At 41.7% G+C, this 24,176-nt stretch overlaps 2 protein-coding genes across 5 annotated transcripts; one reads left to right on the forward strand and one right to left on the reverse strand.

The window, feature by feature from the left end:
* The first annotated feature begins 2,346 nt into the window (after window positions 1–2,346).
* LOC112215123 (ectonucleoside triphosphate diphosphohydrolase 8) lies at window positions 2,347–14,450 on the forward strand. 2 transcript variants are annotated; one of them, XM_024374093.2, is made up of 10 exons: window positions 2,347–2,460; window positions 3,137–3,293; window positions 4,505–4,622; window positions 5,162–5,312; window positions 6,480–6,639; window positions 10,529–10,759; window positions 11,338–11,604; window positions 12,223–12,333; window positions 12,589–12,720; window positions 13,087–14,450. In XM_024374093.2, the coding sequence occupies exons 1-10, from the start codon at window positions 2,453–2,455 to the stop codon at window positions 13,294–13,296; spliced, it is 1,545 nt and encodes a 514-aa protein (XP_024229861.1). In that variant the 5' UTR covers window positions 2,347–2,452; the 3' UTR covers window positions 13,297–14,450. The 2 variants fall into 2 exon arrangements, with proteins under 2 accessions (XP_024229861.1, XP_024229862.1); XM_024374094.2 differs by having other exon boundaries at window positions 2,364–2,586.
* On the reverse strand, window positions 13,756–24,102 carry LOC112215087. Of its 3 annotated transcripts, none has more exons than XM_024374091.2 (9): window positions 23,796–24,102; window positions 19,437–23,026; window positions 15,365–15,515; window positions 15,041–15,175; window positions 14,829–14,910; window positions 14,548–14,662; window positions 14,312–14,416; window positions 14,050–14,126; window positions 13,756–13,894 (listed from the first exon to the last, which is right to left on the reverse strand). In XM_024374091.2, exons 2-9 carry the CDS (start codon window positions 23,016–23,018, stop codon window positions 13,804–13,806), a joined length of 4,338 nt encoding a protein of 1,445 aa, XP_024229859.1. In that variant the 5' UTR covers window positions 23,019–23,026; window positions 23,796–24,102; the 3' UTR covers window positions 13,756–13,803. The 3 variants fall into 3 exon arrangements, with proteins under 3 accessions (XP_024229859.1, XP_024229857.1, XP_024229858.1); XM_024374089.2 differs by having other exon boundaries at window positions 19,437–23,070; XM_024374090.2 differs by lacking the exon at window positions 23,796–24,102 and adding an exon at window positions 23,581–23,666 and having other exon boundaries at window positions 19,437–23,070.
* Between the last annotated feature and the right edge of the window lie 74 nt (window positions 24,103–24,176).

Genomic DNA, 24,176 nt, shown 5'->3' on the forward strand with positions numbered 1-24,176 from the left:
TCGAGCACTGATGTTGGGTGATTAGGCCTGGCTCAAATTCAGCATTCCAATTCATCCCAAAGGTGTTCAATGGGGGTTGATGTCAGGGCTCTGTGCATGCAGGTCAAGTTCTTCCAAACCGATCTTGACAAACCATTTCAGTATGGACCTCGCTTTGTGCACAGAGACATTGTCGTGCTGAAACCGGAAAGGGCATTCCCCAAACTGTTGACACAAAGTTGGAAGCACAGAATCGTCTAGAATGTTGTATGCTGTAGCATTAAGATTTCCATTCACTGGAACTAAGGGGCCTAACCCAAACCATGAAAAACAGCCCCGGAACATTATTCCTCCTCCACCAAACTTTACAGTTGGCACTATGCATTCAGGCAGTTAGCGTTCAACTGGCATCTGCCAGACCCAGATTCATCCGTTGGACTGCCAGATGGTGAAGCGTGATTCATCACTACAGAGAACGCATTTCTACTGCTCCAGAGTCCAATGGCGGCGAGCTTTACACCACTCCAGCCGACGCTTGGCATTGTGCAGGGTGATCTTAGGCTTGTGTGCGGCTGCTCGACCATGGAAACCCATTTCATGAAGCTCCCGATGAACAGTTTTTGTGCTGACGTTGCTTCCAAGGGCAGTTTGGAACTCAGTAGTGAGTGCTGTAACCAAGGACAGACGATTTTTACGCACCACACGCTTCAACACTTGGCGGTCCTATTCTGTGAGCTTGTGTGGCTTACCACTTTGCGGCTGAGCTGTTGTTGCTCCTAAATGTTTCCACTTCACAATAACAGCGCTTACAGTTGACCGGGGAAGCTCTAGCAGGGCAGAAATCTGACGAACTGACTTGTTGGAAATGTGGCATCCTATGACTGCCATGGTGAAAGTCACTGAGTTCTTCAGCAAGGCTATTCTTCTGCCAAGGTTTGTCTATGGAGATTGCATGGCTGTGTGCTCGATTTTCTAAAACTTGTCGGCAACGCGTGTTGGTGACATAGCCAAATCCACTAATTTGAAGGGTTGTCCACATACTTTTGTTTTCGATAGTGTATATCTCTATACCACTTACAGTATAGGAGTGTTTATCAATGTAAATTGAATGACACATTTTAACATTGGTATGGGGACTGAAGGGCCCTGTCAGTGACACATCAAATTTGGGCTCAGGTTTAAAAAATGTATCACCCACGGCATTCTCAGTACAAGTATATATGTCTTAGAGTACATCCTTGAATAATACTTATATAAGTATTATCAGTGTACAGGAGCTAGTGGCTACAAATAACTCATTCTGTCATAGCACACAACAGTGTGCTGTCTGTGCCACTTCTATCACAGTTTGTTGTGTGATCCATGAAGGCTGTCAATGTCCTTGGCTCAGAAACACGTTTCATTCGTTACACTCATTTCTGAAACAAAACATGCAATGCACACTATCAACAATCACACCGTCAACAAATAATATTATGTGATGAAACATGAAATATTTGGAAATATCATAACTTTCCCATGGAACCCCACCCTATTGAGTAACTGCACAAACTATGGAACTATAGTAAATTAATTTTGTCTATTTAAAGTTACATACACATATTGTGTGTGTATTTATAAAGGTACAAATTGAATTTAGTTAGGGTCTGGTCTGGTTTCAGTGGGATAGTGAAGATAAGATAGCGTTTTTGGAACCACTCTCCTTCCCTGTATTTATTTTATTGAACCTTTACCTTCATCAGGGAGTCATACCGAGACCAAGATCTCATTTACAGATGAGCCTTGAATTACAGAAATGACATAAAATACAGAAATCAAAATACAAAATGCAAGCAGAAAGAAAGAAAAACACGGTCATAAGAAACAAACACAGTCATCCGTAATAAGGTCCTCAATCAGCTTTCTGAATTGCCCTCGAGGCACCAAAACACACACCAAAACACAAAGTGTTGAAGATTGTCCTACTTTACCTAACTCAGTAAAGACCAAAGGAATTTCCAGAGTTAGCCATCCCTGTGACCGGTTGTGGTAGCTCATACAGTACGTCTAAATTTGAGTAATGATGTTAGGTACAGTGTGACTTTTGTAAATGGGCTTTATAAATGAAAACATAGCAATGTATCAACTTACAGCGACATCAAAGAGGGCCAACCAACTTTGCAACTTTGTATGCAAATGTCATTTCAATTACGTGTTGAGTGGCCAAACATGAGACATCACACACTTCAAAGGTCCACATGATCAATGTAATATCATTTGTGAGTATTTGTGAGCTTTAACATTACAGTTCAGCCTACCACGTGAGGAATAAAGATGACACATTCAACTTTACATCAGATCTTGGGAGGAGGAGGGAGAATGTGAGTTTATTAAGGGGAGGTGAGAGAGACGGAAACAGAGAGAGAGAGAGAGAGAGCAAGTGAATGGGAGAGAGAGTGTGTGAGTGAGAGCACAAGAGAAAGGTGGAACCCCTATGCTCTGGTCAGTGTAAGATCTTACCAGACTGAACATTTAGTCAATTCAGATCATTTCTAAGATAACGCATATGGTTCTAGTTTGACCTTGGGGTCAGGGAGTAGAGATCACAGAGAAGAAACTTCCTTGTCGGTAAGTCCAGTTGTTTTGACCATGTTGAACCGTGGAGGATTAAGTGGAAAACATCTATCGTCATCGCTTGTTTTAATAGTTTTCTCTGTTAATGGTTGACTACTAGTCAGTCACTGCTCCTATTTGTCTTTCATGATTATATTAAAGGCTGCATTATCTGTTCAGTATGCAAGGCATCATTTAAACATCTATATCTATAAAAGCAATATGCAGTAAACCAAGACAAATACTGTATGTGATATGAGGATATGAGATAAGACAAAGCAGACATCTGGTCTATTAATGAAGAAATACATTAACTCTACAATGTTCACATTGATGGCATGAAACAACTCCAGGGTCATATGTTTTTGATAATCAAAGGTTGATTGGTTCTAAACAAATTGTCTATTAGGGTGACATTGGCTCTCTCTGTGTGTATGTGTGTCAGGGAGAGCGGGCTTACAGGTGTTCGAAGATGTCAATGGTGAAATGGATGTTATCTTCTGCATTGGTGGCAATAAAAAGAACTCCAACGTGTAATTTGCTTTGTTGTGTGTGCGTGTGTCAGGGAGAGTTGGTTTACAGGTGTGTTTGGAATGAAGATGTCAATGGTGAAACAGGCAGCAATGGCTGCGGTGGTGGTAGTGATGGGAAGCATGGCCGTCATCGCTCTAATCCTCACATTAGTTCAGCACCACTCAGTGGATCTCCCCCATCGCATGCAGGTGATGAGAAATTACAACTGTTATCTGTGATGTGACTGCTGTAATTGACTTCACAACCCTTATCAGGGGCAGAATTTATGTAAATTCACTATGGGAAATCACCCATGTAAAATTCCAGAATTCACCTTAAAAAGTTTTAAATCCTTTAACTTTGGGAATTCCATTCCAACATTTTCCCCTCCACAATTCCACCCTTGTCCCTTCTGGATATCACATTGTTTTCATCATATCTCAGATTTCAATGTTATTTTATAAAGTACATACATTTACAGTTCAAAAGTTTGGGGTCACTTAGAAATGTCTTTGTCATTGAAATGTCTAGAAGGCCAGCAACGCAGAGTCACCTCTTCACTGTTGATGTTGAGATGTGTTTTGCTGGTACTATTTAATGAAGCTGCCAGTTGAGTACTTGTGTGGTATCTGTTTCTAAAACTAGACACTAATGTACTTGTGCTCTTGCTCAGTTGTGCACCGGGGGCTCCCACCACTCTTTATATTCTGGTTACAGCCAGTTTGCGCTGTTCTGTTTAGGGATTAGTAAATGGAGCTGTACCAGATCTTCAGTTTCTTGGCCATGATCGCATGGAATAGCCTTCATTTTTCAGAACAAGAATAGACATGAGTTTCAGAAGAAAGTTCTTAATTTCTGGTCATTTTGAGCCTGTAATCGAACACACAAATGCTGATGCTCCAGAAACTCAACTAGTCTAAAGAAGGCCGGTTTTATTGCTTCTTTAATCAGGACGACAGTTTAATGATCAATTAGCCTTTTAAAATGATAAAATGTGATTAGCTAACACAATGTGCCAATAGAACACAGGAGTAATGGTTGCTGATAATGGGCGTCTGTACATCTATGTAGATATTCCATAAAAAATATGCTTTTCTTTAAAAAACAAGGACATTTCTAAGTGACCCCAAACTTTTGAACGGTAGTGTATCTCATGGGATAAGACAGGGCCCCTGTAAAGCTTCCAATATGGGATGGTTTTCAACATCAAAAGGGGAGTGTACAAATACAATTCCTATCATCACTAACGGTCTGAACTCAATTTTTTTATTTTTATTCTCCCAGTAAGGACAATGTTAACTTTAGTTTAGCTCTCTCCCTGTATGTATCCCTCTCTGTATCAAACACAGAGGCTCTCCCATACACACAGGATTCCCCAATATGGAATGGTATTTGACTTCTCTGTCTGTGTGTCCTTCAGTACGGGATGGTGTTTGACGCTGGATCCACACACACTTCTCTCTACATGTACCGTTGGCCTGGAAACAAAGAAAACAACACTGGGGTGGTGTCACAGATGCTGGTCTGTGATGTTGATGGTCAGTGCCAAGGGCTGTCTGTGAACCATTATTACTACTCTATTATTTTACTCATTCTTATGGGTAAATCCTAACTTACACATAACTCAAATTTTCACTTTGTCATGTGTCAACACGTTAGTGTTGCACAATTCCAGTGACCTCCCCCAACCTGGAGTTACTCATCTGGGATTTGGCAACAATAGTTGATGTCAATGGAAGAATAGTTAGGATTTGCTCCTAGAAAGGGAAAGGAGGATACCTAGTCAGTTGCACAACTGAATGCATTCATCTGAAATGTGTCTTCTGTATTTAACCCAACCCCTCTGAATCAGAGAGGTGCGGGGGGCGGCCATAATCGACATCCATGTCTTCGGCGCCTGGGGAACAGTACTTTAGAAGTTACAATACGCCCCTCAGCCATCTTATACCTATTTTGATGGCAGCTTGATCTCAAGGCCAAGACAAATCATAATTTATCACTTAGTAATGGTTGTCATATCAAAACATACAGTGTATGCCTTTAGTGTCTCACACCCCTATCCCTTGCTCTTCCATAGGATATGGCATCTCTAGCTATGCCCGGGACCCCCCTGCTGCAGGGCTGAGTCTAAGGAAGTGCCTGGACAGTACACTGGCAGTCATCCCTGCCAACCAGCTGAGGGAAACTCCTGTGTACCTTGGTGCTACCGCTGGCATGCGACTCTTGCAGTAAGTCAAGACGAAATCATTTTATCTTGATGTAATCATTTCCATTTACTACATCCCAATAATCAGACTTTATGAATAAATGCGCTGGGAAACCAACCTGGTCTCAGGGCATTTCGTATTATTCTGTGCGTAATTCCGTGGACACTCCATTTAGTATGATATGTTATGTTTCGTATGGTATGTATTCATTTGTGGATGTCCATCACCAATTTTGTATGATATGTTACGAAATACAATTTGTATTATATGTTACAAATTTGCAGAACTTACACTACGTTATGAATTTGCAAAATGTAATATATATGTTACGAATTCTAGCTAGGTGGCTAACATTTGCAGGGCTAGGGGTTACGGTTACGTTTAGGAGTTAGGTTAACGGTTTAAGTTTAGAGTTAGGGGAAGGCTTAGCTAAAAGGGTTAGGGTTAGGTGAAGGGTTAGCTAAAAGGGTAAAGGTTAGGGTTAGGTAAAGGGTTAACTAAAAGGGTTAAGGTTAGGAGAAGGGTTAGCTAAAAGGGTAAAGGTTAGGGTTAAGTGAAGGGTTAACTAAAAGGGTTAGGGTTAGGTGAAGGGTTAGCTAAAAGGGTAAAGGTTAGGGTTAGGTAAAGGGTTAGCTAAAATGGTTAGGGGAAGGGTTAACTAAAAGGGTTAAGGTTAAGGTTACATTTAGGAGTTAGGTTAATGGTTTAAGTTTAGAGTTAGGGGAAGGCTTAGCTAAAAGGGTAAAGGTTAGGGTTAGCTAAAAGGGTTAAGGTTAGGAGAAGTGTTAGCTAACATGCTAAGTAGTCGCAAAGTAGCAAAAAAGTTAAGTAGTTGAAATGTTGTTAAAATGCTAAAGTTGTCGGATGAGATTTGAACTCAACCTTTGGATTGCTATCCAGGGTTGGTAGATGTTCAAGTTATACACCCACCCGACCAACCACCCTGAAGCTTAACATATGGTACTAAATAGTCTCTTGGATTTTCAGAATAATATGAAATGCTCTAAGACCAGGTTGAGGAAAACATCCCACTTATCTATGTGGTGACTATTTAACCTCCTGTACAGTATGACTGGGTACTGTGTGCTCTTCCAGGCTGCAAAACTTGTTTTTTTTATAATAAAGAAGCATTTCTGAAATTGACTTCCATTGTCCTGCGAGAGTGACTGAATATTGTCCTCTCCTCAGGCTACAGAATCAGACCCAGTCGGATCAGGTTTTGGAGCAAGTAACCAAGGTGATCCAGGGGTATCCTTTTGACTTTCGGGGGGCACGGATTCTCTCTGGGATGGAGGAAGGGGCTTACGGATGGATCACCACCAACTATCTACAAGAGGGCTTCATTAAGGTGTGTATAGGGCCTATAGAATAGGCAGTGGTGTAAAGTACTTAAATAAAAAAACTTCATTAAAATACTACTTAAGTTGTTTTTTGGGGTATCTGTACTTTACTCATATTTTTTGAAAACTTTCACTTTACTACATTCCTAAAGAAAATTATGCACTTTTTACTCCATACATTTTCCCTGACACCCAAAAGTACTCATTACATTTTGAATGCTTAGCAGGACAGGAAAATGGCCCAATTCATGCGCTTATCAAGAGAACATCCCTGGTCATCCCTACTGCCTCAGATCTGGAGGACTCACTAAACATAAATGCTTTGTTTGTAAATGATGTTGTGTGCCCCTGGCTGTCCGCAATTTTTAAAAACAAGAAAATTGTGATGTCTGGTTTGCTTAATATAAGCCATTTGAAATTATTTATACTTGTACTTTTGATACTTAAAACATCTTTGGGATTGGTGTCCCTTCCATGGGACAGTTGAGCTAACAGTCTAATGTGATTAGCATGAGGTTGTAAGTAACAAGAACATTTCCCAGGACATAGACATATATGATATTGGCAGAAAGCTTAAATTCTTGTTAATCTAACTGCACTGGTCTAATTTACAGTAGCCATTACAGTTAAACAATACCATGCTATTATTTGAGGAGAGTGCACAATTTTGAACATGAAAGGTTATTCATAAACAAATTAGGCAAACCTTGCACATACAAAATCTAAATTGCACCTGGGCTGGAATAATACATTACGGCCTTTCTCTTGCATTTCAAAGGCACAAAAAAATACAAAATAATGTTGATCTTTTACCAGATCTCATGTTACATTCTCATACATTCCCACAAACTTAAGTGTTTCCTTTCACATGGCACCAAGAATATGCATATGCTTGCTTCAGGGCCTGAGATTTAGGCAGATAGATTTGGCTGTCAAAAATTTAATAAAAGGGGACGGATCCTTAAAGAGCTTTTAAGTATATTTTTTTCAATTAAATTGACTTTTGATACTTCTGTACATTTAAAACCAAATACTTTTAGACTTTTACCCAAGTAGTATTGTACTAGGTGACTTTCACTCAAGTAATTTTCTATTAAAAGGTATGACAATTGGGTACTTTTCCACCACTGAGAATAGGTTACACACACACACACACACACACACACACACACACAAAGGCCCATCTATGCAAATACCTCTCGTTGCGGCACACAGAACGGGACAGGTTTGGCTGTGGGCAATAAGAGCTAAGATGCTAATATTTGTGTAAACTCTACATAGTGGGTGTCACTGAGAAGCATGATACCTATGGATTGTGCACCCGTGAAACAGGGTAAGACTGTACAGTGAATATAAGTAAGCCCCCAATGCAATTATGCAGTCTAAATCAAATCATAGTTTACTGGTTGTGTACACAGATGTGTAACGTTATTGCAGGTGCAGTGAAATGCTTGTGTTCCTAGCTCCAGCAGTTCAGTAATACCTAGCTATAAAAAAAAAAATCTTTCTAGTTTTTGATTTAAGAAATGGCGTAATTAATCCAATTAACCCAAATAGCACTGTAACAGTAATCCAAATGCAATCTGTACATCTACACCAGATGAATTTAAACAAGATACTGTATACTTCTTAAGGAATCGAAAACAACCCATCATTGTAGCACTGTGTGATGATGGGGAGTGCCAATCATTAGGTTTCCTTCAGTCAGAAGAAAGGACGACTGAACTGAACCTAATCTCAGCAAAAAAAGAAACGGCCCTTTCAGGACACTGTCTTTCAAAGATAATTTGTAAAAATCCAAATCACTTCACAGATCTTCATTGTAAAGGGTTTAAACACTGTTTCCCATGCTTGTTCAATTAACCATAAATAATTAATGAACATGCACCTGTGGGACAGTCGTTAAGACACTAACAGCTTACAGACGGAGCTACAGGGCGACAGGACGGTCAGCTGATCGTCCTTGCAGTGGCAGACCACGTGTAACAACACCTGCACAGGATCGGTACATCCGAACATCACACCTGCGGGACAGGTACAGGATGGCAACAACTACCCGAGTTACACCAGGAACGCACAATCCCTCCATCAGTGCTCAGACTGTCCGCAATAGGCTGAGGCAGGCTGGACTGAGGACAGGTCCTCACCAGACATCACCGGCAACAACGTCGCATATGGGCACAAATCCACCGTCGCTGGATCAGACAGGACTGGCAAAAAGTGCTCTTTGCAGACGAGTTGCGGTTGTGTCTCACCAGGGGTGATGGTCGGATTCTCGTTTATCGTTGAAGGAATGTGCGTTACGCTGAGGCCTGTAGTCTAGAGCGGGATCAATTTGGAGGTGGAGGGTCCGTCATGGTCTGGAGGCGGTGTGTTACAGCATCATCGGACGGAGCTGGTTGTCATTGCAGGCAACGCTGTGCGTTAACAGGGAAGACATCCTCCTCCCTCATGTGGTACCCTTCCTGCAGGCTCACCCTGACATGACCCTCCAACATGACAATGCCACCAGCCATACTGCTCGTTCGTGCGTGATTTCCTGCAAGACATGAATGTCAGTGTTCTGCAATGGCCAACGAAGAGCCCGGATCTCAATCCCATTGAGCACTTCTGGGACTTGTTGGATCAGAGGGTGAGGGCTAGGGCCATTCCCCCCAGAAATGTCAGGGAACTTGCAGGTGCCTTGGTGGAAGAATGGGGTAACATCTCACAGCAAGAACTGGCAAAGTACTTAATGCAGCTGGTGGCCACACCAGATACTGACTGTTACTTTTATTTTGATCCCCCCTTTGTTCAGGGACACATGATTCCATTTCTGTAAGTCACATGTCTGTGGAACTTGTTCAGTTTGTCTCAGTTGATGAATCGTGTTATGTTCTTACAAATATTTACACATGTGAAGTTTGCTGAAAATAAACACTGTTGACAGTGAGAGGACATTTTTTTAGCTGAGTTTGATTCTGAGGGAGGGGTACTGAAACATTGAATATCAGGGCATTGCAGTCATTCATATTGTAGATAGTGAGCCATGTCAATAATCCAGTACATAAATAAATATGCAGTGTATAAACAGTGCAACTAAAATACAATAGTAGTAGAAATATTAGAATGAGATGTTGAGAATACAGTATTTAAAAATACACACTACAAAACCCTACCAATACATCCAGTGTGGTTTAAACAATTTTTTCTGTTTGTCAAACTAATTACTGTTATTTAATTTAAAATTAAATAACATTCCAACTTTGTTGAGCATTATTCTAGTTCAAATATGGCATGATTCCACTATTTGAGTCCGTTTGCATCACTTTCAATTACATTTTAAAGGCAAACCGCAAATTCCATTGTGGCAAATTGTTATTGTGGTTAGCGTTCAGCAGAAGGACATTGGCCAATGTACAGAAATAAATAATGTAGAACAAAACATGCCTCCGATTCTAAGGAATTATGTCATTTCTATTCATGGCATTCCTATCTGCAATGTTCCAAAACGTTTTTGTACTGAACATGCCAAGGCAAACCCACAGCTATATACAAACCCTGCGCTGCCCATCACTTGTCTGTCTGGAATGCCTCTGCAAATGAAAAACATGTGGTAGGAGGGGGCGGCCCGGGGACGGCCAGCTCACAGTCGACCCTCAAACCATTCCTTGGGCAGTGGCTTCTCCATCTGTGAGGTTGAGTCAAAGTGTTAACCTTGACTGAAGTATTCCAACTACAGAGGCTTGGTCTCCTCAGACAATGGTATCAAGCTTGTTTAGGCAAAATTAACAGATGTTTGTGGATATACCGAAGGAGTACCATTTGTTACCACTAATAACCTGTTACAATGGTGAATTGCAGGTCTGCAGTTTAAAACTATTGCTAACATACAGTATTTGTAATTCTCCTAAGCAGCACGGCTTTGAGGGAGGATGGGTGCGTCCTAAAGGAAGGAAGATCTGGGGCGCCCTGGATATGGGAGGCTCTTCCACCCAGATAGCCTTTACTCCCAGCCAGCCTGTACGGGACCCTGCCTCCACCCTGGGACCCAAGCTCTATGGTTACCAATATGAGGTGTACACACACAGCTACCTGTGCTATGGCAAGGAGCAGACCATGAGGCAGCTACAGGTTCATCTTCTCAAGGTAAGTAGCTGTCTGGTCACCAGTTCGATGAAACTTGAATGAATTGCAGAATGGTTGCAGGTAAAACAAATCACATTTTATTGGTCACATACACATGCTTAGCAGATGTTATTGCAGGTGTAGCAAAATGCTGGTATTAATACCAGGTAAATTCCCCATACATGTAGATATTGTATAAAACCAGTTTTCAGGAAGAAAAAGCAAACAGGTGGTAGTGTTCTAAAGAAATATACTGAACAAACAAAGATATGTTTTGGATCTTCCTGAAATGAAATCCAAAGAAAGATCATTTGGGAAAAGGATGTTTGGCATACCTTTGAAATATGGATAAAAAATAAGAATTCATTAAAGAATTAAGAATTCATTAAAAAATAAGATTTCATTAAAGTTGGGATATACAGTATGTGACATTTCAGCCTCACCCAGGCCTTCTTTAAGACACATCATACATTTATTTCAGTCAATTCAGTGAAGAATTGCCCTAAAGCAGTTTGACTGAATGTGTCGGAGTCAGAAGCATTTCATGGGTGCCTTAGGTAAGTTCTTGTACGATTCAAGCAAACTTCCTCCTCTACCAGATGAGTGGGTCTACCCGCCCAGTCAACCACCCCTGCTACCACCTGGGTGACAACCTAACCCTGACTCTGGGTGACCTCTATGACTCCCCCTGCGTAACCAGACCCATGACCTTTGACCCAGCCTCAGTGGTCACCTTCACAGGGACCAGTGAGCCACTTCAGTGTCTCAACCAGATAAAGAACATCACGAACCTGGCTGCCTGCTCCCTGGCCCCTGACTGTGGCTTCAACGGGGTCTACCAGCCCCCTGTCAGTGGAAACTTCTTTGTGAGTATTCATCCCATATCTATGCAAACCCCACTCAACTGGCACTCCAGGCAGGCTCAATCGAACACTCCAATTATTTGAAAGATGTCTAACAGTATATACAGTGTACAAAAATATTAGGAAGGCCTGCACTTTCCATGACAGACTAGGTGAATCCAGGTGAAAGCTATGATCCCTTATTGATGTCACTTGTTAAATCCACTTCAAATCAGTACAGGGGAAGAGACAGCTTAAAGAAGGATTTAAGACGATTGTATATGTGTGCCATTCAGAGGGTGAATAGGCAACACAAAAAAACATTTAAGAGCCTTTAAAAAGGGTTATGCTAGTACATACCAGGCGCACCGGTTTGACTGTGTCAAGAACTGCAACTCTGCTGGGTTGTTTACCGTGTGTATCAAGAATAGTTTATCGCCCAAAGGACATCCAGCCAACTTGACAACTGTGGGAACCATTGGAGCGCTGTGGAATGCTTTCGGCACCTTGTCGAATCCACGCCCCGACGGATTGACAATGTTTTGAGGGCAAAAGGGGGTGCAACTCATTATTAGGAAGGAGATCCTAATGTTTTGTACACTCAGTGTGTATCATCACCATCATTCTGTTTCCTTTCCCCAGGCTTTCTCAGCATACTATTACACCTTTGACTTCCTTGGTCTGGCACCTCAGTCCTCTCTGTCTCAGGCTACCACCACTATAGACACTTTCTGCAAAAGGACCTGGAGCTCGGTGAGATATAGAGACCTCTGCTGACCTTTCACATTGCCAGTACACTTCCTTAAAACTGTATAGCTGTACACAGATTCATCGAATCATACTCAATCACATGCTAAACAGGTGATTGAGAATGAACAATGAGTATGAGCATCCATAACATGTCATTCTTTTTAGCACAGATATCAATCCACAGTAGCCTACAAACTTTACTCCGTAATGATCTAATTCCCAATGTTGCTACAACGTACGTAATTACTTTTTTGGCAGCTCAAGAAAGAGTACACTGTAAAAGACAAGTACCTTCGTGATTACTGTGCCTCAGCCAACTACATAATGACAGTACTACTAGACGGCTACAAGTTCAACCAGACCTGGGGAAACATATACTTCCAGAGACAGGTGTGTTTAACCATACAGCATATGTAAAAACGTCAACATCATATTGAAAGATTTAACTTCAGGACACAAAGTTAATGAAATTATACCACAGAATAAACTCAGTATTTTTGTGCGGCAGTCAATATTAATAGATGTGCTGCCCTAATGAAGCTGTGTGCATCATACATACACACAGGATAGTGGAGGCTGCTGGGGGGAGGACGGGTCAAAATAATGGCTGGAACGGAGTAAATAGAATGGCATCAATACCATTCCACCTATTCTACCCCAGCCATTACCACGAGCCCATCCTCCCCAAATGAAGGTGGCACCAACCTCTTGTGATACAGTATATGTTTATATATACACATCATCGGTGTCTATCAGGTGGCAGACACAGACATTGGCTGGACGCTGGGCTACATGTTGAACCTGACCAACCTGATCCCCTCAGAGCTCCCCCTGGTGGTGACGGGTGTGCAGCACAGCCAGTGGGCAGCGGAGGTCTTCTTCATTGTGTTTGCCGTGTTCCTCAGCCTGATGGTACTGGTCCTACTGTGGCTCTGGAGCCCACAGGACGGACGAGGCAACAAATGACAATCGATGAATGTCTCAGTCTTCTAGTCACCGATGATGAGATGCAATGTGATGTAACAGCAGCGATCAATAAGATCAGAACGGATCGGAAGAGTGTGGCAGCTCCTGGAACTCCCAGTAATAGTTAAATAGTCATATTTTCTGTCAATATGACTAATTATGGAGGTTGTTGAATGCATTATGAATTTATTAGGCATTTATAAGCTGCATAGCTTGATATTTTTCATGCAAATAGAAACCTTACAACTATAATATATAACTACCTAATATAAATGAATAGTGTTGGTATGAACGTATACCTCAATGATTTTATATCTTTCCCCCATAAGCAGTAATTGAAGGAAGTACCAAAGGGAGGATAATTTCAAGTGTCACATCACTATTACTACATGATTTGTTAAATGCATTTGATATATTACACTTAGAAATAAAAATACAATCATAAGGGCGTATGAGGCACAAATGTGTGCGTGCGACTGTGCTGCAGATTGGTACATCTCTCAATCTTCAGCAGCAGACGGATTTCTTCGGGGGTTCTTTCTGCAACACCAAGCTTCCCTCTTCTTGTCGAGTCTCCTCTCCCAACTGCTTTAGCGTCCTTGAAGCAACACACCAAATCAATATGCTCGACTATTCACAGAGAGTCACTTTCCACAAGCAGAAGAGGACAACACGCAAAACAGACAACAGCCAAATCCACACTACGCATACCAACAACAGCTTCCACATTAAACACCAGTCTGCATGTCTTACCTTGCCAGCGTTTCCATAGACAGAGTCACATTGTCACCTGTGGCAGCACTACACTCCATGAAGAGCATGCCGTAACCCTGTAAGAGTGACATCAATATTAGTATTGTACTTATGAATTATTTAAATCCTGTGTTGGTACACACCTCAATTTCAGCACCAGCTACAAAACTTTAAAGTACCCATTTAGAACACATCCCTTACCACATGTTAATCCTACAGCCCAGTTGCCCAAATTCTGGCTGTTCAAGTTACAGTAACATACCGTTGCCAGGTTTTCCCCTTCACGAGCTTGAACCTCTCGTTCTAGATCAGCACAATCGGCCTTGTTCCCAAGAAGTATAACGATGACGTCATCTGGGGCCCCTTCCTACAAAATCCAAAAGTTAAATGACAGCACAATGGATACCAATGGAAAAAAACAGTGAATCCTGCAAAACAATTGTTTTTGTTGTTACATAGTTTTTCTTTGCTTCTAAAAATGAAAGGCATGCCCCCTACCTGAACACAGTTGACCCAGTAGCGGATGTCACAGAAGCTCTGAGAGGAAGTGATGTCATACATCAGCACTAGACCCTGGGCTCTGTGGAACACCTGCCTGGTGATACTGTGATACCTGGGGAAGACAGTAAATAATAAGATGTTACAATAGTCTAATATGGATGTAATTATATACTGACAAATAAAAACACACACGATGGGTTCAAGAACAGAGGAACAGATTCTGTATTGAATGCATGATGTACAACAACCAACTGTGATGAACTTAGGGCTAGTGTCACCTTTCTTGACCTGCAGTGTCCCATAACTGTAAAGTCACTGGGCTGCCATCCACTGTCACAGGCTGTATACAGGTATCAATACCTGTTCGGAACAGAAACAAACAAGAAACCAGACGAATGAGCAGCACAGTAACATTGTACCATGGTGCTTGTTTCTTCACACGACATGAAGGGCATGGTGCCAAACATACAAATAGGATAATGATACTCACCAATGGTAGCATAGTGGTCCATACAGAACTCGCCACTTTGGAAGCGCTTCATGAAGGACGTTTTGCCCACACTGCTGTTTCCAACCATCACCACGTTGTAGGGGTTTGATCGAGAGCCATTGCTTCCTAAGGTACCTGGAGGCAAGGGGATCAGAGAGACTGGTCTATTACAGTCACTATCACTTCTCTGATCTCACTCAAAGTCAAGCGGAGCAAAGGGCCTCAACAACGCATCTCCAGCAAATTATTTCTAAGTCGATTTACTTACTCAAGACTAAACTTATACACCGTGTACCCCCTTCACTGCTGCAGTTCTATTCTTACCAGATGGCTGTTTCTTCTTCTCTCTGGTGACCGGGCTCTTCTCCATACGCTCTGCCTTTTCTTGAACTCTTTTATTCCCATGGCCTGGCTGTGGAGCTGCAGTCACTTGTTCAGACCCTCCTCCACTCAAAGCAGTGCTTGAGGGAACAACCTTAGACAAATAGAAAACGTTATCTCTCAAAAATAAAAGGATATGCTAATCTCTTCAACGTGAAATGTGTGATACTGTTGTGTGTTCAATATCCTACATACTATCTGGTATACACGGTTCGTAAAACATTTAAATGTAACAAATTAGATGTTTAACATAGTGGGGCAGAAAAGTATTTAGTCAGCCACCAATTGTGCAAGTTCTCCCACTTAAAAAGATGAGAGGCCTGTAATTTTCATCATAGGTACACTTCAACTATGACAGACAAAATGAGAACAAAAATCCAGAAAATCACATTGTAGGATGTTTAATGAATTTATTTGCAAATTATGGTGGAAAATAAGTATTTGGTCAAACAAGCAAACAAGCAAGATTTCTGGCTCTCACAGACCTGCAACAACTTCTTTAAGAGGCTCCTCTGTCCTCCACTCATTATCTGTATTAAGGGCACCTGTTTGAACTTGTTATCAGTATAAAAGACACCTGTCCACAACCTCAAAAAGTCACACTCCAAACTCCACTATGGCCAAGACCAAAGAGCTGTCAAAGGACACCAGAAACAAAATTGTAGACCTGCACCAGGCTGGGAAGACTGAATCTGCAATAGGTAAGCAGCTTGGTTTGACGAAATCAACTGTGGGAGCAATTATTAAGAAATGGAAGACATACAAGACCACTAATAATCTCCCTCAATCTGGGGCTCCACGCAAGATCTCACCCTGTGGGGTCAAAATGATCACAAGAACGGTGAGCAAAAATCCCAGAACCACACGGGGGGACCTAGTGAATGACCTGCAGAGAGCTGGGACCAAAGTAACAAAGCCTACCATCAGTAACACACTACGCCGCCAGGGACTCAAATCCTGCAGTGCCAGACGTGTCCCCCTGCTTAAGCCAGTACATGTCCTGGCCCCCCTGCTTAAGCCAGTACATGTCCAGGCCCGTCTGAAGTTTGCTAGAGAGCATTTGGATGATCCAGAAGAAGATTGGGAGAATGTCATATGGTCAGATAAAACCAAATTATACAACTTTTTGGTAAAAACTCAACTCGTGTTTGGAGGACAAAGAATGCTGAGTTGCATCCAAAGAACACCATACCCACTGTGAAGCATGGGGGTGGAAACATCATGCTTTGGGGCTGTTTTTCTGCAAAGGGACCAGGACGACTGATCCATGTAAAGGAAAGAATGAATGGGGCCATGTATCGTGAGATTTTGAGTGAAAACCTCCTTCCATCAGCAAGGGCATTGAAGATGAAACGTGGCTGGGTCTTTCAGCATGACAATGATCCCAAACACACTGCCCGGGCAATGAAGGAGTGGCTTCGTAAGAAACATTAAGGTTTCCACTGGAGTGGCCTAGCCAGTCTCCAGATCTCAACCCCATAGAAAATCTTTGGAGGGAGTTGAAAGTCCGCATTACCCAGCAACAGCCCCAAAGCGACACTGCTCTAGAGGAGAACTGCATGGAGGAATGGGCCAAAATACCAGCAAGTGTGTGAAAACCTTGTGAAGACTTACAGAAAACATTTGACCTCTGTCATTGCCAAAAAAGTGTATATAACAAAGTATTGAGAAACTTTTGTTATTGACCAAATACTTGTTTTCCACCATAATTTGCAAATAAATTCATAAAAAATCCTACAATGTGATTTTCTGGATTTTTTTTCTCATTTTGTCTGTCATAGTTGAAGTGTACCTATGATGAAAATTACAGGCCTCATCTTTTTAAGTGGGAGAACTTGCACAATTGGTGGCTGGCTAAATACTTTTTTGCCCCACTGTACGTGCCTTCAGAATGTATTCACACCCTTTGACTTTTTCTAGGTTTTGTTGCGTTACACCCTGAATTTAAAACAGAGCAGGTTGAAGTTTCTATTGTGTTATTGAATGACTCAAAATCCTCTGTGATGGTCAAAGCATCTGACTCAAAGAAATGATCTGACAAATGCCCAGAGCTGGGAAATGTGAAGGACACCACCTCAGCATGCTCACTTTCCTGCCTCCTCTCTTCCTGTTTCTTCCACTCCCGTGTTATTGGCTTACACACAATACTCCACAATGTGAAAGTGGAATTGTGTTTTTAGAAATGTTCACTGATTAATAAAAAATAAAACGCTGAAGTGTCTTGAATCATTAACTATTCAACCCCTGTTATGGAAAGCCTTTTTTTTTGTCCCATCGCTGCAACGCACTCAGGAGAGGCAAAGGTCGACATTGTTACGGCACAATACTAACCTAAATGACAGAGTGAAAAGGAAGGCTGTACAGACTAAAAAAAATATTCCAATAAGGCACTAAAGTAAAACTGATAGAGAAATTATTTTAGATCCTGAATACAAAGCTTTATGTTTGGGACAAATCCGAACACAACATCACTGACTACTACTCTTCATATTTTCAAGCATGATGGTGGTTGCATCATGTTATGGGTATACTTGTCATCGGCACAGACTGAGGAGGTTTTTTTTAGGATAAAAAGAAATGGAATAGAGCTAAGCCCAAGCAAAATCCTAGAGGGAAAACCTGGTTCAGTCTGCTTTCCAACAGACACGGAGACAATTTCACTTTTCAGCCAGACAATAATAAATCAGTAAATGTTGAGTGAGTGGCGTAGTTAAAATTGACTTAAATTGTCTTGAAATTCTAATGGCAAGACTTGAAAATGCCTGTCTTGCAATGATTTACCACCAACTTGACAGAGCATGAAGAATTTAAAAAAGAATGTGCAAATATTGTACAATCCAGGTGTACAAAGCTTATGCTGACCAGAACGTCTGCGTGTGCCATCGCGCACATGTTGATTCGTCCACCCACACGAAATGCAATCAGGACACGCAGGTTGAAATATCAAAACGAACTCTGAACCAACTATATTCATTTGGGGACATTTGGCAACAAACTTTAAGGTGCATTACCACCACCAACTGGACCTCAATTCATATTTCAATCACCCAGGTGGGTAAATGCTCCTAAAAATCAATGAGGAGATGGGAGAGGCAGGACTGGCAGCGTGTCAAGCCTCACAAATAGAACCAAGTTCTATATTAGCGCCTGGCTACGCACGAGCAGTGTGGGTGCGGTGATTGAATAACATTTATACATTTATTTTGCAACGTGTGCGCTGCAATATAAATGTACAGATATATGTTATTCAATCACCACACTGCTCGTGCTAATCTGCGTAGCCAGACGCTAATATAGAACTTGGTTAAATGTGAGGCTTGACGTTCTGCAAGTCCTGCGAGCGGTCTGGTCAGTAACCAGAAACAATCACAGCTGTAATCATTGCCAAATGTAATTCTAAAATGTATTGACTCAGGGTTGTGAATACTGTAGATATTTCTGCATTTTATTTTCCCCAAAATGTGCAAAAAAATCCTACACCATGTTTTCACTGTTATTATGGAGTCTTGCATGTAGATGGGGGAGGAAAAAAATACCTATTTAATAAATTTTTAATTCAGGCTGTAACATGTGGAAAAAGTCAAGGGGTATGAATGCTTTCTGAAGGCACTGCATTTTGAAAGGTTAGGGCCGAGGTCAGACTTACAGCCTATGAACAATTTCCAAGTATATAAAAAAAAAAACAGACAAAAGGTAGAAGTTCAAACAAGTTCTTCTGGGGCGGCAGGTAGCCTAGTGTTTAGAGTGTTGAGCCAGTAACCGAAACGTTGCTGGATCGAATCCCCGAGCTGACCAGGTAAAAATCTGTCATTCTGCCCCTGAACCAGGCAGTTAACCCACTGTAGGCCGTCATTGTAAATAAGAATTAGTTCTTAACTGACTTGACAGGTTAAAAAATAGATAAATCCAACGAGCCTTCCAATAAACGCATCAAATTCCTAGTTGTGACAAATCTCTTTTTTTTATAATAAAATTTTTCAAGAATGAGAATCATTTGTAAGGAATGCCACAGTACCTCTATGAATATTGTCTCCTTCTCTGTGCTCTTCATCTCCTGTTGGTCCTCCAGACTGACAGCTTTAACCCTGCGCTCCTCTTGAAATCGTTCCGAAATAACATTGACGTCCAGATCTCCAATGGCTTCCTCTCTAACCTCTTCCCCCGTTACCTTGTCTCCTGTCTCCTGCTTTTCTTCCTCTGAGTGGAGTCCACCTGGTGTCCTACGGGTAGAGCCCATCTTTCTTCTCTTCCCTGTAGCTTTGGATTGATTAACATCCTTGTGAGATTGGGAACTCAGAGAGAGAGATAATTTCGAAGGAAGACTGGGGCTTGGTGCTGAAAGACGTTCCATGTAAGCAGTTTGGGTGAGTCTATGAGAATCTATACAAACCATATCACCTGACTCTTGGGCTGCTAAACCACAGGAAGTTTGGTTGCTTTCGCTCTCAGCGGCTATTTTCACTTCTATCTCCTCCGCCTCTCTAACTTTAAGTTCTACAAACTCAGATTTTTCTAAGGCAGATTCTCCTTCTACTATGGTCTCTGTCACCTGCCCCACTGTCACCTTTTCTAGAAGTTCCTCAAGCTCATTCTTTTCTATGCTAGACTCAATTTCTACTGCTATCATGACTGCTCCTACATCTTCTAGAACATCTGTGTCTTTTTCTTTCTCATCCTCCTTTCCATCTGCTCTCTCCTCTCCTTGTCTATCTCGAGGAGCCCTGCGAGTGGAACCCATCTTCCTTTTTCTCCGTGGGGCGCCTGCCGTTTCTTTCGGACCAAGAAAACTTTGCAGTGAGGGGGGATCTGGAGGGGAGTCAGTGTTTTCTCTTGATTCACAGAGTGTTACCTCCAATGATGTTTCTTTGTGTTGCAAACCAGAGACATTAGGATTTGAGTACGGTGTGTCATTGGTCAGGTAGGACTCTACAGTGGGAAAATCAGGGTGGTGAAGAGTTTGGCTACTATCAGTCAACTCAGATTCACTTTGAAGAATGAGTTGTGTTGCCATGGATTCATCGTTTACGATTGACTGTCTCTTACTTTCTATTTTGTTACCATCCATTCGTCCCTTTTGATTTGAAGTACGGACCGAAAAGCTGAGGTCAGTCAGGACTTTCTCATCTCTTTTTTCTCCTTCGTTCTTCTCTTTACCAGCTCCATCCTTTGATTCCATCAACATTTCAAACTCCATGTCCTCTCCCTTGTCTTCTATCACCTCAGTTTTTTTTATTTCTTCTTGTTTTTCCTCTGTGCCCCCTTCTCTTTGTGCAGGATGCCTGCGAGTCGACCCCATCTTTCTCCTCCTGCTTGGAGAGGAACTCTGATTGGAGTCTGTGTTTGCTGCAGTATCACCTTGGTCCCGAACACTCTGCAGTAAGGGTGGTTTGAGAAAGGAGTTGGTGCGTTCATCGGAGTATGAAGCTTGGACGAGTTGACTAGCAGAGATATTAGGATCAGTGCTCAAAGGCTCATCTGTTTGGCGGGGCTCTGTTGTGAGAGTTGCGCCATCATACGTAATTTGGCTGCCAACACCCACTTCATTTACAAGCAACACGTGATCACTAACTTCCCCCTCACTGAGTAATATGACTGATGTGTCCAGTCCGCTTGTGGTATTGGAGTCAGTGTTTGCATCCTCCTCATTCCCTTGAATACTCTGCAGTAATAGTGGGTTGAGAATGAGAAAGGGGTTAGTGATTTCCACACATGGAGTATGGATGAGTTGACTAGGAGAGATATTGGGATCAGTGCTCAAGGTGTCATCGGACTCTATTGTAAGAGCATGATTATATATTATTTGGCTGCAGTCACTCACTTCAGAATCATTCCCAAGCAACGTATAATCACCAACTTCCTCCTCGCTGAGAAAAGGGTCTCCTGATTTTAGGCCTTCAGTGTTGGACTGGAACAATGGGTCAACTATGTGAGCCATGCTTGCTTCACTGTTGCTCTCAGTTTCTATATGGCCAGTTTCTATAAACACAGTGGCTCTGTTGTCTTTGTTATACAATTGATCATCAATACTAAATGAAGAGATGACATGGTCAAAAGGGGTTGGTTCAATCAGAACATCCTCTCCTTTCTCATCATCTGCTCTATGCTCCGGTTCCAATAACAGAGGCTTTTCCAATGTTTTAACACCGAATCCTTCCACTGTTCCCATTTCCCACTCTAAATGCTCTCCTATCGCTTCTATGTTTTCTGTGTCTTCCTCTGTTTGGAAATTCCCCTTTCCCATCTGCTCGTCTCCACTGGCGCTGCCTTTAGGCTCCATAGACATTTGACACTCAGTCTCGTCGATGCCACACACTTGTTCTTTTCCCACGATGGCCTCTTCACCCTCACCATAAAGATACCGATATTTACGTATCTTACTCTCTCCAAGTTCTTCCACCCTGCGAGTGGAACCCATCTTTCTTCTTCTCCCTGGAAAGCTGGATCCTGTGTGAGCACGTTCGTCGTGACCGAAAGAACTATCCGAGGGGGTTGATTTTAAAAAGGAGGTAATATCCTCACTTCGCTCAGGTTGATAGCTTTCTACATTGTCTAGTTGTCTAAAATGAGGCCTATATGCCAGTACTATATTTTCTTCAACTATCAGATCAACAAAGTCCTCTGCTTCATCTCTTTGGTGCAATGCTTCCTGATTGCCTGGTCCAATAGAGTTAATATCTTGGACTTTGGACTCATTTAGATCAGGTTGAAGTTTCTCTTCACCTTCTCCACTTTGGAGGACTATTGTGTTACTGAATGACTCAAAATCTTCTGTGATGGTTGAAGTGTCTGACTCAAGGTATTGATCTGATGAATGCCTAGACATGTTTAATGTGGATGACTTCGCCTCAGCATGCTCACTTTCCTGCCTCCCCTCTTCCGGTTTTTTCCAGTCCTCTGCTATGGGTTCAGCAGCGAATACTTGAACAGCTTGCAATGCAAGGTCAAGAGACAGATGGGGGAGTGAGTCGGTTCCAGGAGTATCTTGAAGCAATTCACTCCTATAACTAGCCACAGCTTCACTATTAGGTTCAGTATCCTCACCAACTTCCTCTTTACATTTGTCATCTGATTGGTCGGGTGTGTTAGAAGCAAACAAAAGAAACTCACGTTGACTTCTCTCAGTGTCCATTTCAATTTTGTTTGGTCCCAGAAGCCCTTCAGTGTTGCTGTGGGACTCAAATTCCATAACGGATGCCTGAAGTTCTAAGGATGTTTCGGTGTCTCCAGTTTCGTCCTGTTTCTCCCCAAAGTCGGTCTCTTCTCGGTTGCCTTTATTCCTACGAGTAGACCCCATTTTCTTCCTCTTCCCTGCAGTGTCAGGTGATTGTAGCAGATATGGGTTTCCAGGTTGAGACAGCTGTGACTCTGCAAGGTCATTTAGTGATGGATTAACATCTTCCATGAATTGTGGTGTTATTGAATATAAGCCCTTCGATGAGAAAAGGTCTGTTTGTATGGTTAACGAAACCGAATCAACTCCTTTCCTTTGAGCTGACGACATTTCGGACTCATCGTTCTTAGTCTCATTTTCATCTAGATTCCGAGGGCGTCTTCGTGACGACCCCATTTTCACTTTTCTTGATTTCTTGTCAGACATGGTTCTTCCTATATCACCACACAGATGGTAGGTTGTTAATCCTTAAATCTTGCTGGAATTAAAAAGGCTTCCAGTTATGATATGCTCTTTGCAATTTTTATACAATGCAATTAACTTATTGTGAAGGCACCACAAATGTTTAGGCACTAAGATGTTTAAGCCGACACTCCCAGTTATGTAACTAATGCATAACTAACACACAAATGTTGTTATCTGAAAAATTATTTAACTCAAAGCCAAGATTAGACACGATATTCACAAAAGCTAAGGCGAATACACATTTACATTAAATGCACCAGCTAATAATCACAGTGGGGTTATCAATTACATGCAAGTTATGCAAACAATAGGTTTGCAACTACCCCCCATTTTAAACACTGTATGATGAATAATTTCCTGTTTCCAATGTCAACAACACCCCAGAGTGTCACACAGAACAGTCCCTCTAGACATCCGCATTGCCTCACGACTTTCAACTGCTCCGGCTTATCGCCTAGGATCTGGTTTGAAGTTACACTAATAAGAAAACATTTTTAAAATGCAGATGAAAGTGACTACTCACAATTCTCAAATTCAAATGTCCTTTTTAAAAAGGTGGAGATTTGCAGACATGAGTAAATGTAGATGCTGGTGTTTTCATTGCTGAAACCATGTCATCACAAATGTGTTTAAAATAATTGTAGTCATTAGTGTAATACCTAATCTTTTGAAATTTTCCAATGCAAATTAACCTGACATACGCCTTCCACCAACAACCACAATACTTTATGTACTCACCTCCAGAATCCACTTGTGACTTCTACCTTCAGATGAGATGTTCAGGAAATCCTTTAAAAACGTCGCCAAAAAAAACACTGTATGATGTCAAGTCCTAGCTAGTATTGCATGCCAGGTTTAACTCTTCTGTTTGAAACCGTTTCCGATTTCAGCAACTGTGACCAAAGACTTCCTGTGTAATTGAGACTACCTCTTATGTCGAAACAAACTGAACTGCGCAAACATCCTTGAGCAAAAAAGATCCTTCCTGAAACTGCTAAACTAATAGCTTTGAGGCAGTTCTGGTCATGAGAACTTCACTGTGAATACGTTACAGCGAAATTTTAAAAAAATAAAAAATTCTTACTGTTACCAACCAATAGTGATGTGTGTGATGTGTAA

The sequence above is a fragment of the Oncorhynchus tshawytscha genome, linkage group LG02 (assembly GCF_018296145.1).
Source record: "Oncorhynchus tshawytscha isolate Ot180627B linkage group LG02, Otsh_v2.0, whole genome shotgun sequence".
In the NCBI taxonomy this organism is placed as follows: Eukaryota; Metazoa; Chordata; class Actinopteri; order Salmoniformes; family Salmonidae; genus Oncorhynchus; species Oncorhynchus tshawytscha.